Source organism: Uloborus diversus, chromosome 1, assembly GCF_026930045.1.
Source record: "Uloborus diversus isolate 005 chromosome 1, Udiv.v.3.1, whole genome shotgun sequence".
Classification (NCBI taxonomy): Eukaryota; Metazoa; Arthropoda; class Arachnida; order Araneae; family Uloboridae; genus Uloborus; species Uloborus diversus.
The window spans coordinates 60728388-60741199 of record NC_072731.1 but is presented as its reverse complement, the minus strand read 5'-3'; the positions used below and the strand labels follow the sequence as shown (position 1 = coordinate 60741199).

The 12812-nt window shown below is 37.3% G+C and overlaps 1 protein-coding gene across 1 annotated transcript in view; it reads right to left on the bottom strand.

Annotated features, from left to right (window-relative positions):
* Positions 1-6801, bottom strand: part of LOC129229955 (tRNA wybutosine-synthesizing protein 3 homolog) — a 59018-nt gene extending 52217 nt beyond the window's left edge. Inside the window, exon 1 of the mRNA XM_054864341.1 lies at positions 6475-6801. Within this exon, the coding sequence (XP_054720316.1) occupies positions 6475-6639 (165 nt within the window). The 5' untranslated portion in view covers positions 6640-6801. The remainder of the gene's footprint in view (positions 1-6474) is intronic.
* Between the last annotated feature and the right edge of the window lie 6011 nt (positions 6802-12812).

Sequence of the window (12812 nt, the reverse complement as noted above, 5' to 3'; positions counted from 1 at the left end):
CTCGTAGCATATTGTAGCATAAGTATATGGACAAAGCACAAAAATTATCTTGATAAAAAAAGCTGGAAAATTCAGCGTTTTATGAAGAAAGGTATAAAAGAACACAAAACTCAAGAATGGTGAAGTTTCAGATTTTTTTAGTTTCCATGACTGCCAATAGTTAAGGCAAAGTTACTTCTTGAGTGATAAAATCTATTGTTTATTTGTTCGTTTTTAATTTCGACATTTTTTTTTTGTATTTTACTTTATTGTATTTCATTTTGTTATGCAAAACTACTGTAGGACCTCAAGTAGTTTAAATCCCTTTTTACTGAATTCCATCTTAATCAAGACATTTCTTTGAATTTTATGTTGCCTGTTTTTCTATTTCAGTGTACAGAGTAAGAAATATTAAACTTTTTCGTAAGATAATGAAAATACTGTACATCCTATTCCGTTTTCTGTCCGACCATTTGTAAAACCTGTTAATTTCTAAAAAATATACCTTGTTTATTCGAGTTTTGTGACGTGTTGGTTTGCAGAAAATAATTCACATGAGAGCCTTTTAGCTAAAGTAGTATCCTCTGTATACAATCTACAAATATTGAGAAAATCTGACGTGACAGGACTTAGTCAAGATAATTTGAGTTCGTTATAGACCAGTTGAAGGAAAAAAGTTAAATATATTTATTTAAAATCTTTGAAGCATTTTTTAATGCCCTTAAGAGTTAAGAAATACTATTGAAGTTCAAAATTCATTTTTTATGTCCATTGCCTATTGTGAAGAAGAAATAAAAAAGAAGTTTAAATTGTAAAAGTATTTAAATTAATTATTTTTTAAAAAAAAGTTCTCAGAAAATTTTAAAAAACCCAAAAGTGGGCTAAATAATGGGTTTTTTCAAAAAAACCCATTGGGCCCAACCCAATTGGGTCCAATCCGGCCAACCCTGCGTACAAGTTCGTGTCATAGGCGTCGGAGCCGGGGGAGCTTGAGCTCCCCCTGGAATATTTCAGATCGGCTCAGCGCCCCCAGAAAAATTCTCGCACAGCAGCTTTCTGTCATACATTGTTTACCTCAAACCTGATTTCCAAAATGTGATCTGTCTTTTCTAAGAATTTCCACCCAATAAGCAACAAAAGCAGGGGACAGACGGAGTGGTCAGTGCACTTGAGTCCACCTTCACCCTTTTTCTCGCTGTTTACACACCTCTTGGTTCCCGGAAGAAAAATAAAAGAATTTTAGACAAGGTATCCTACTGGCTGCGGAAAAGTTGGCTTTGCCCCGCGGCCTGCAAAAATCAGTACCGATAGGGGTTTGCTTCTCACCTTGAGCTCGTGTTTCGGGAGCGGCATCGCAGTTTAGTTCACATTCTTATTAGTTTTGCCTCGCATGCCGTTTTTTTTGTTGCGTGATCACAAAAAGGATAGTGAGCAGGGCCGGATTAGCCATAGAGCAGAAGTAGCAAATGCTACAGGCCCCGCGCCATGAGAAAAATTCCAGAAAAAAAAAACTTTCCGCACTTTAATCCGTTTAAATTCATCTCTATCTTTCTCTTTTTATTTAGATCTAGCTTTTCTAAATACTCAGGTAAATTAAAAATCTTATTTTTTTTCGTTGGATTGCTTTCCAGAAATTTCTCTCAATTGAAGTCTTAAAAATGCAATTTTAGTTAATCTTTCTTAGTGGAAGGAGAAAAAGCTCCGTTGGGTCAGAAAAGTTTCAAAACTGACCAAAAATTACAATTTTAAGCAATGTTTGGAGAACGGAAAATTGGGTTTTCTCTAGATTTTTTTTCTTTTTCAAAATGAAGTCAATTTTAAGGTAACTTAAGAAATTTAAGGGAGTTAGGGTCCTAAAATTTTCAGCTATTCAAGCCTAAAAAAAAAAAAGAAAATTTAGGTTGTTTTATAACAATAGAGGATAGGGGAAGGGGTTCTTTCCTGAAATTGTGTTCAAAACTGAAGTCAATTTCAGGCTGTCTTTGGGAGGAAAGGGTTTGAGCGATCGTCCCATGGTATAGCTGAAAACGAAAATTTCAAGCTATGTGGGAAAATTAGAGAAAGGGAACTCCCCTAGAAACAAATCTGACGCGGTTTTAGATTATCACTGGAGGCGTTATCAGGGGGTGAGGATACGGGTTTGCTTCGTAAAATGTTAGAAACTGAATTATTTCAAGACGCAGGCTATCTTTAGCTTTAGGTAAAGAGTGGTGGTTTGGAACCTTTCTCCCCGAATGTTGAGAAGTTAGGCAAGTAGGTGGATATTTTCCTTTGGAATTTTTCTGAGATTTCGAAATCGAGATGGTTCAAGGGCTTTCTCCGGAATTTTTTGGAGTTTGGGGTCGAAAAATTTAAGCAATTTTTGAGAAGGAGGATGTTGAAACTATTAATGCACAAATTCTAAAACCACATTTTAAAGCTCTTTTTGGCAATGTTAGACAAGAGATGGGAAAGGGTTACCACGCAAAAATTGTTTGAAAGTGGCTTTCTTCTTAAAGCTTTAGAAATTGGAGTCCTGAAAAGGTAATTGTTAGTCATCCTTTAAATCCTCTTCGGTTACTTTAACTTCATGTGAATTTGTCACCCTCAAAATCCCCCCTCCCCACGACACGAGCCCGTAGATCCGGCACTGTAAACAACAATGAGCAAAATTAAAAGATCATGATAGAAGAGAATAAAAAGATTCTGAAACTTATATATAACACTTATGTTGAGCGAAATAAATAAATTGTTAAGAGAATATTATTTTTTGCTGAATTAAAATAATTATGTGTAGAAGAAAGACTTTAACTATTGTTTTTAATTTTTTTTCTCCGAGTGGGGGGGGGGGACTAAAAAGCTGCCACCCATGCCCCGAACCTAACCCATTTCTTTTGCATCACCAAAGGTAGCCCGGTAGCCGAAAAATTCGAACTTGACATTCAGAAAAATTCAGGAAGAAAATTGTTTAACATAATCGAAAACCCGCTAAAACTGCTTTCTGGAACTTCAATTTCGAAAAATTTCCATGGGTCGAATCCCGAGCTCTCGATCCCGTCCTATAACGTCGTTTAATAAAGTGGCCTACAAATGCGTATTTTGGACTATAATTTCGAAAAATTTCAATGGGAGTGTACCCCCCCCCCCCCCCAACATTGTTAACAATGGTCTAAAATGTACTTTTAAGACTTAAACTTCGAAAATTTTCCGAGTTGCCTCGGAGAGTGCCTGAACCCCATCCCATACCGAAACGTAACCCCCGATGGCCTACTATTTATCACGTTTTCACAACTTCACTTTCGAGAAATTTCCCGTGGATGGCTTTCGCGAACTCCGCCCCAAAATCACCAAAGAACGTAAAACAAATACCATTTCAGAATGTACAATTTCGAGATTTTTTGCTTAAAATTGTGTTTTTAGATTAATAACAGATAATAAATTCAAAAAATTTTCCAATGGGACCTCTTTGAACACCACTCTTTCCTTTTTCTACAACATCATTAAGGATAATCTACAGTTTTATTTAAGGCTTCAACTTTAAAAAACTGCCTAGAGAGAGTCGCTGTGAACTCACATTTTTTCCTTTGATCTTACCTAAGATAGGATACCATCACGTTCTTTGACTTCAGTTTGTAAAAGTAATGACCTTCGTATCTTCTCTTTCTAATATCACCAGGAGTCATTAGAAGTGAGTTTTTAGTACTGAAATATCGAAAATTTTCTGGGGGTAAGCCCCCAAACCCCCCCCCCCCCCTTTATATCGTCCAAACATTGCGTTTTTGGAATTAAAAGTTGAAAACGTGTAGTAACGGGAAGACGAGGGGCAAACATAAGAGGGTCCTAACCGTCGTAAAGCTCTAAAATTATATCCACATTTATGTATTCATGCGTGTTATAAGTGCACTTCCCATCTTCATGAAGAAGAGCTCTAATGTTTACTATATCATGCAAAAACGAGGCCCCTTGGAAACATTTGCTACGGGCCCCGCGCTGGCTTAATCCGGCCTTGATAGTGAGTCAGTTTGGCATTTAAATATGAATAATATGGAAGGTGCTACAGACATAACTATGAAAAAGGTTACTAAGGTAAGCAACTTGTTCAAATCAAATAATTTCAATTTTCCAGAAACTTATCTCATTTTAAGATATCTGGCTTTTTTGGCACAATGTAAAGAATTTCCAGCGAAGTCCTTTGAAACTGGTTGAGTAAAAAAAACTTGTAAAATTTAAAGTGAAAGTTAAACTAAAAAGTGGTTGTGTTCTTTATTCATTGCAATTACCTACGTTTAAAAAAAAAAAAAAAAAAAAACCTCGGGTAGTGGGGGCCATATAGAGAATTCGTAGCGCCCGAAATAGATCAAACAAATTATTTATTTATTTTTTGATGGGAAATATTATCAAAAGAAACAACATAAATCAGTGACGTGCTCAGAAATTACTTTTGGGGGCGCAAATCATTGCTGTGATAAAAAACGCAATTTTTAAAACTATCCCACGGTAAAAAATAATAATAAAAAAAAAAAAAAATGTGCCCGTTACTTTGTTTTATTTTAAACTGTCAGGGATGGATTTTTTTAATGAAGTTATAAAACTGCAAAGACAAATATCATTCAAAGAATAGTAAGGGAACTTACACTGCAGGAACAAAAATTCACATAAATCAAAATCGGTGATATCTTCACTATTATAATATTCTTAAAATCTTTCAATGATTATAAAAACAGTTAATGTAAAAATCAGTTTTAAAAGGTGCGAGTTTATTGAAATGAAAAATTTTGAACATAATACTTTACTAAGTTAAGAGTTATTCATATTTTTTGCTTTCCTAATTTACGATTTTTTTTTTTTTTTTTGTCACTTACAGATATATTTTCATGCCAAAATTGTAACTTTTCATTTATTATTTTTCATTTGTTATAAAAACTCCTACAATATTTTATAGTTTCTCTCAAAGACTTTTACTAAAATTTATCTGAACAATAAAATATATAACGAACACTTCATTTTAACACATTTCCAACGATCTGTTTCTGCACCCTCCTGTTTCATACTTTTCCCCTTTTCTATTCCTCAGAAAATAAGAGAGTTTTCTAAATGCTACGCTGCCGAAGTCCTCCTTTTCCTTCAAAATTATTGCGGAGCGCCTCAAATTTTGTTTTCAGGACTCGGTTCCCTGAAAATTTCCGAAAGAGAGTCCCTGAATACCTTGTTCTAAAATAATATTACCTTTTTGGGAATTCAATTTCAGAAAATTGCTCGACTCCTAACCAGGGCTTGATTACCTCACAGGCCAATTAGGTAGACCTGGGCCTAGTAATTGGCCTGGCCTAAGAGGTCTCAAATTACTGAAAGAATTATGCATAGCATTACAACTATACGAAAAAATTCCATGTATTTTTAAAAGTAATAATAAAAAAATAATGACTTTTTATTAGGAAAAAACTTCCTTAAAGGAGAATTTTTATTAATTCTGCAGTAGCGAATTTACCATGCCACAATTTCGAGTGCCCCGAAGGGGATTCGTGAATGCACATGATAAATAATTTACACACTGGGGCCCCCCGAAAATGCATTCCGACAGGGGTAATAGAGTCTTCAGGGAGCCCTGAAATAATTTCAGGCCTAGGGCCTCACATTTTGTTATTCGGGACCTACCCCTAACGCTGAAAAATATCATCCGCAGTCGCGTTTTTTAGAGATTATAATTTCGAAAAAAATAAGGAGAAGGAACCTCTGAACCTTTTCTGATAACACCATTGAAGAACGCTCTCTAGGACAATTTTGAAAAATTACCAGAGTAGAGCCCTAGTACAGCCTTTTCCTCTGACATCATTAAGGATTGTCTACAATTGCGATTTTGGATCTTCAAATTCGAAATATTGGGAGGGAGATGTAAATCGATTTGAAAATTCGATCGAGGACAAACCTTCAAGTCATGTTAGTTTCACTAACGTCAACAAATATGGTATATAATCCGTTTTTAAGACATTAATTTCGAAAAAATTTCAGGAAAGTTTATCCAAACGTTTTCTCACCTTAACATTCCAAAAATTGCTTAAAAACTCCAAGAATTTTGAAAATTTCCCGGGGGAGGGTCCCCTGGAACTCCTCTATTTTTACGTGCACATCTTCGAGTACTGACCGACCCCCTTTCAAAACCAGAGTTTTATCACCTCATTATCTCCATATACAATGTATTTATTAAATATGATTGAAAATTTTGCTGGGAAAGAGAGAGAGAGGTGGAGAGAGAAGCTTAGAGAAGCTAATTTCTTATGGGGAAAAATTTAAGTGTCCCCCCCCCTCCAAATTATTTTCTGGTTATGGCATAATGTGTCTCAGCTCCCCCTACTTCCACGAAGTTCCTACGCCTCTGGTTCGTGTAGATGTAGAAAACAGCAATTAATACAATTTCTTCAAGGATATTTTTCTTTGAAAGTTCCAGGATTTCAAACATTCTACGCCAGTATAACTGTTTTGTTGTTACGAAAGATTTATAATCGTTTTTATACTTACAGAACTTGTGAAGATAATAGCACGACCAGAACAGGAACTGGTAGTAAAATATGAAGGGTGTGAATTCAAAACATTAACTAAATCGCTAATCCTGGAATCAACAGATCCCTTTTTACTCAGGTCTGCCTTTTTTAAACATATCTCTTTTTGAGCAGAAAACTGCATTTTAAAGAACTTTGAAGTAAGAGAAAAGCTTCCTTTTGGAGTAACTTCAAATTACTTTGAATAAAGTAAAAACTGAATGAAAAGCATCACAAATAAATTTTCTAACTTTCTTTAACAAGAATCTAGAATATCCATTCAATACAGACCAAGACCACCAACAACACGGAGAAATTTTTTCAAAAAGGAAACCAAATATGTGCTTCAAAGTTATTGCCACAGAAATTTTGGAAACTTTGTGTAAATTACAAATTTGGAAAAATAATAAAAGATCTATCTAAATAGAATTTTGATCGCTTGCAAATAACATAAAAATGCTAAAAAGAGGAGTTCGCAACTCCAGCGCTCTAATAATACGCTACCTTGCAGTGATTTACGAAATTAAAGAAAAAGGTAAAACATTGCGTTCCATGTGTGTCGATCTGTTGGTACTAGAGTCCCTAGGGACTCTAGTTGGTACACATACTGAAAGCTTGCGTTCGAACCTCACCGATCGACCGATGAGTAACCGGTAACAAACCGCAGCGTTCCAGGATCCATCGGTTACCATTTTAAGCTGTTGATTGGTTGACTGAAACAAGTGATCAGTAGCTGTCACGTGATCAGTTAACCGGTAGTGACCAGGACGCCATCTGGCGAGAGAATCCAAATAGGAAACGATGGCGATTGCCCGTGGTTCTGCGTGTTAAACTTTTTAGCGAAGGAAATAAATGTCATTTGTGTATTTTAACTTATTGAACAAAAATTAAAAGCTCTCAAGCTGTTATCTTTGTAGAAACTCTTGTTTAACAGTTAATCTTTCTGATAAATCTGAAAAAGGCATCATAAGAAAACTTGTCTTTTGTCACTCATATACTATACTGATGATCATGCTAGTCATCCAAAAGTATGACAGTGTGAGATACGAAAATATTTTGCAACGTAAACCACTCGGAAACTGACCCTGAGTAGTATATATTGCTAAATTACTAGGATTTGCTATGATACAAGTATATTCTAGCTACATTTTTAGAGGTAACTTCGTTATTTATCGGCTATTAGATCAATCAGTGCAAATAATAATATGCAATCTTCCTGTGTAGAAATGTACACCAACAGTGACGAAGGGATAGTAGACAATAGATTAAAGCTGAAATTAGAAACAGAATAAGATCTGGAATGATTGTAGACGGTAAAGAGTCAAAGAATGGATGTGCAACAATACCAATACTAGAAATCAAACTAGGAAAAGAAAACCAATAAACCTGCAGTTTACGAATAATTAGTGCATTACGAATAACCACATCTTCCCAAACCAAGCACAAAATATGAAAACAAGGCATGAATATTACTAAAAAAAAAATAAATAAAAATGTAACGATTCATTGCTAGCTTTCATGCCGTAGCAGAACATTGTAGCCTACAAGCTGGTTTCGTTTTTGTCCTAATTATAGATATATCATTAATATATTACTTAATATATTACTTAAATAAAGAAACCTACGTTTTAATTTAATCATTTTTTTAAATAAAAAAAAAACACCTGAAGATTATCAGGGGGCTTTCAAATTATTGCGGGCATGGGACCTCCCTTTGAGTTAGTTGTGTCCCTACATATTTGTTTAAGTTAAAGAAATAAAAATACACACCCACACACACAAAATTATGAGTCGAATGCATGTATATATGTTTCCAATTGAAAAGAAAAAAAATCTAAATTTTTTACGGAAATTTCAGTAAAGAGGAGAAAATTACCGAGGTCACACCGATATGCGTTTCAAAGAATAGAGAGTGAGAATAGACAATGGTAGTTCTAAACGTTAGAAGGTAAAAAAAAAAAAAAAAGTCTGTTAGAGAACAAAAATGGAAAAAGTGACCAACACTGCAAGGGTAACACCTCAATCCACATAGTGAAAAACAAAAAGACTCAGGGATCAGAATTTCAGTTTCAAACAAGTTGAATAGTTAACGTGGAAATTGAATATTTCCAATAAGAAACGTTCAAATTCACAAAACATCCAATTTTTTTTGGAAAGATAAAAATTAAGTGAAGCTTTCCTACCACATTTTAAATAAAAATAAAAAGAAGATAGGGGAGAGAGACCCCAAATCTAATAACTTCCTTCTACGCAACCAAAAGTAAGCCAAAAATACACTCTGTCGCAAAAAAAATATATGCACCTAGAAGAATTAGAACCAAAATCATGAAACTCGGCACAAATGCAGTTTGGAAGCCGATATGCAAATGATTAAAATTTCAGCGCCAATGAAATAAGACTAAGTGCGTTATGAGTATGTGAACTTTACAGGTGGGAGAGTTTAAAAGCATGAGTACTTGCACCGTAGGGCTATTCAATCGAATCTGTTGACTTCGGTAGACTGTACTGTGACTTAAGATGCCTCTAAGACGTAACCGGCGGCAGTACGAACATTTGACGGAATTTGATAGGGGCCGTATAATAGGCCTCAGAGAAGCAGGTTGGTCAAACAGGAGTATCGGCCGTCACCTCGGTCGGAGTGATATTGTAGTTGCTCAGTGTTGGCAACAGTGGATCACGGAAAGGAGAGTACCGTCGCGGAGGGTCAGGGCGTCCGAGGAACACAAATGAACGCGAGGATGATCGCGCAATTAGAAGAACGGCCACGTTGGCACCGACAACGTCGCTAGTATCGATTCAACGCCACTTACCTCCTTCCAGGCATCCGGTGGTATCAAGGGAAACCATTAGGAGACGACTGGCTGAAGTTTGCTTAAGATGGCCAACGTCTAATAAGACGCTTGCCACTGACCCCATATGTCACAGGCAGTGTCGGGTGTATTTTTGACGACCTCGGGCAGCTTGAAGTGTAACAGACTGGAGGCGTGTGCTCTTCAGCGATGAATCCCGATTCAGTCTCAGTGCTGATGATCACCGTATACGTGTGTGGGTGCGCACCGGCCAGCTCTCCGATCCGGCATTTGTTGTCGAGCGGCATGCAGCCATTTAAGAAGGTGTGACAGTGTGAGAAGCGATTTCTTAGGACACACGATGGCCTCTAGTTATTCTCCAAGGCGCTTTGACAGCTCGGAGATACATGGACAGTATTTTAACTCCGATTGTTCTGCCTATTCTATCAAGTCACCCAGATGCCATTTATCAGCAGGACAATGCTCGTCCACATACTACGCGTCTCTCTCAACATTGTCTTCAGGGATATGACGTACTCCAATGGCCTGCCAGGTCACCAGACCTTTCGCCAATACAGCATGTCTGGACATGCTAAGAAGGCAACTGCAGCCATCCCGAAGATACAGGGGAATTAACGATGCAGTAGCAAAGATTATGGCATGATCTTCCGCAGGGGATCATAACAGGCGCGGATACAAAGGGGAGGCAATGGGGGCAATTGCCCCTCCCTGGAAAAATCAGGGGCGCCCCCAGACGAATAATTTAATACCAAACAGAATGAACGAAAGACAGTTGGAAAATTTATTTGTCTCATTCACCAGTTCTCAACCTGTGTTGAGTGGAGCGCCCGTGCCCTTCGAGGGGGCGCAATATCCGCAAGTTATGAGCTTTCTTTCTGAATTTGGTAGGGACATTTTGGTATTGGGTACAAAAGAAAGAAAGACATTTGGGAAATTTATTTGGTTCATACACCAGTTCTCAATGTGTGGGGAGTAGGGCGCGTCCCTAGGGTTGCAATATCCGCAACTAATGCGTTTTCCTTATAGAAGAGGGGGGTATTAGGTACAAAAGAAGGAAAGATACTTAGAAAATTTATTTGTCTCATTTACCGGTTCTAAACCAATAGCAAGTAGGGCGCTTCCACGCCCCTCTTAGGAGCGCAATATTAGCAACTTATAAGTTTTCCCTCTAAATTTCGGGGGAAAGTTTTGAAATTGGGAACAGAAGAAAGACATTCAGAAAAGTTATTTGGTTAAGTCACCAGTTCTCAAACTGTGTTAAGTGGGGCGCGTTCTCCTAAGGGGCGCAATATCCGCAACTAATGAGTTTTCCTTTAAAGTTTAGGGAGGAAGTTTTGGAATTAGATACAGAAGAAAGATACTTGGAAAATTTATTTGTCTCTTTCACCAATTCTGAACCTGTGGGAAGTGGGCCGCTTCCGCGCCCCTCTAGGGGGCGCACTACTTGCAACTTTTCGCTCTAAATTTAGGGGGAAAAGTTTTGAAATTTGGTACAAAAGAAAGATTCGAAAATTTATTTGGTTCATTCACAGGTTCTTAGTGCTCCCCGGGAGGCGCAATATCTGCAACTAATGAGTTTCTCTATACATCTACTGGGGAAGTTTTGGAAATGGGTACAAAAGAAAGAGAGACATTTGGAAAATGTCTCTCCAAATCGGTTCATTTCTATTCTATTCTATTCAAGAGTCACAACTGACTGCAACTGTATTTATGTCGAGGACTGCATACTATGTGCCTTGCCTCCATTATTTTATATACCGATAGATGGCAGCACCATCACCGGATCGAACAGTTAGTGAGAATTTAGAACTAGTCCAAGAGCTAATAGCTACCTGGTACTAGCACCCCCAGAGGTATCGTTTCACTTGGAGGACATTGAGACCACGAGCATATTTAACGTCGCCCAGTCCCCTTTAATGACGACGGTGGGTCTTCGACCAGCGGGGATCGAACCCGAGACCCTCCGGCCCCGAGTCCAATGCCCTACCGATCAGGCTACCACGGCCCTCGGTTCATTTACCGATTCTAAATCTGTGGCGCTACCGCGCCCCCTTGTGAGCGCATATCTGCATCTTATGAGTGACCCTCTAAATTTAGGTGCAGTTTTGGAACTGGGTGAAAAAGAAAGATATTTTATTTTATTTTATTTTTTTACTTCATTCACCGTTCCTCAACCAACGAAGAGTGGGGCGCGTCTGCGTGTCCTTAGGGGCGCAATATCATGAGAATTGCCTGTTCTCAACAGCGGATACAGAAATTTTTCAAGTGAGGAGCGATTGAATTTAATCATTCAACCTTCACTACGTATCCTGGTTACACATGTTAATAACAAAGGTTTAGGTCTTCCATTCTGAAACATTTCTGACACATCTGACCCCCCATCCCCTTTCCCTTACTATTATCAAAGATCACCTAAAATTGCATTTTTTAACATTCAGTTATATAAAAACTGCGCTGGAGGAAACTCCTAGCGGGGCCGGCCCTCTTTCATATTCCTAACATTATCGAAGATCGTAAAAAATCGCATTTTTGGAACTTCAAATTCGAAAAATTTCGGGAGGAGAGATTTCGGGATTTTTTCCCGAATTCTCGGGAATTCGGGAGAAGTTTTCGAAAAGTTTCAGAATTCCATTTTTTCGTCTGTCGTTAAAGCTGGCTTGCGATTGTGTTTTTATTTATGATTTTAGTTTTTAAAAATGTCCGGAATAAAGGGTGAACCTCTTCCCTATCTCTGCCATCACCGAATATCGTCAAAAATTGCGTTTTTGAAATTTTACTTTCGAAAAATGTTCAAGAGAAAGTTCTAAATCCAAACCTTTCCTCTAACGTCTAACGTCACCAAAGAGATACTACAATTACTCTTTAGAATTTCAATTTTGACAAAATTTCCAAGAGAGAGTCTAACCTCTCTTTGCGAAGCATCATTGAAGATCGTCTGAAATTGCGTTCATGTAACTGTTTGAAAAAAATGCGCATGAACATTACGAAAGATAATTTACAATAGCGTTTTTATGACTTAAAGTTTTGAAAAATATCTGGAAGTAGGAAGCTGAACAACTCATTTCCCTAATATCATCAAAGATAGTCTTGTCTTTAATTACGTTCTTCTTATGCGCAACCAGCGGAGGGGTCCACAGACCCCCTACCTACCCCAGAATGCTGAGTTGTATTTTTTTTTTTTTTTTTCAGAAGCATTCTCTCTTATTGAAAGAAAGAAATGAACATATCTTAGAGAAAGAAAAGTTGCTTTAGCAAGAAAAAGAAATGTTAGGAAAAAAACCTTAATTATTTTCAAAAGAAATCTTTAGGTTAAAAAATTTTAACAGTAGCAGACTCTTGGTCAGCTAAATTGTTCCGCCTCCCTTCTGGAAAAAAAAAAAAAAAAAGAAACAATGCTGTGTGCGAGCCCCCCCCCCCCAGCCCCCATCGAAAATTATTACAGATGTCTCAAACTTTGTTTCCTGGTCTTTAATTTTGTAGATTATTTAGGTGGAAGAGCCGCGAACAC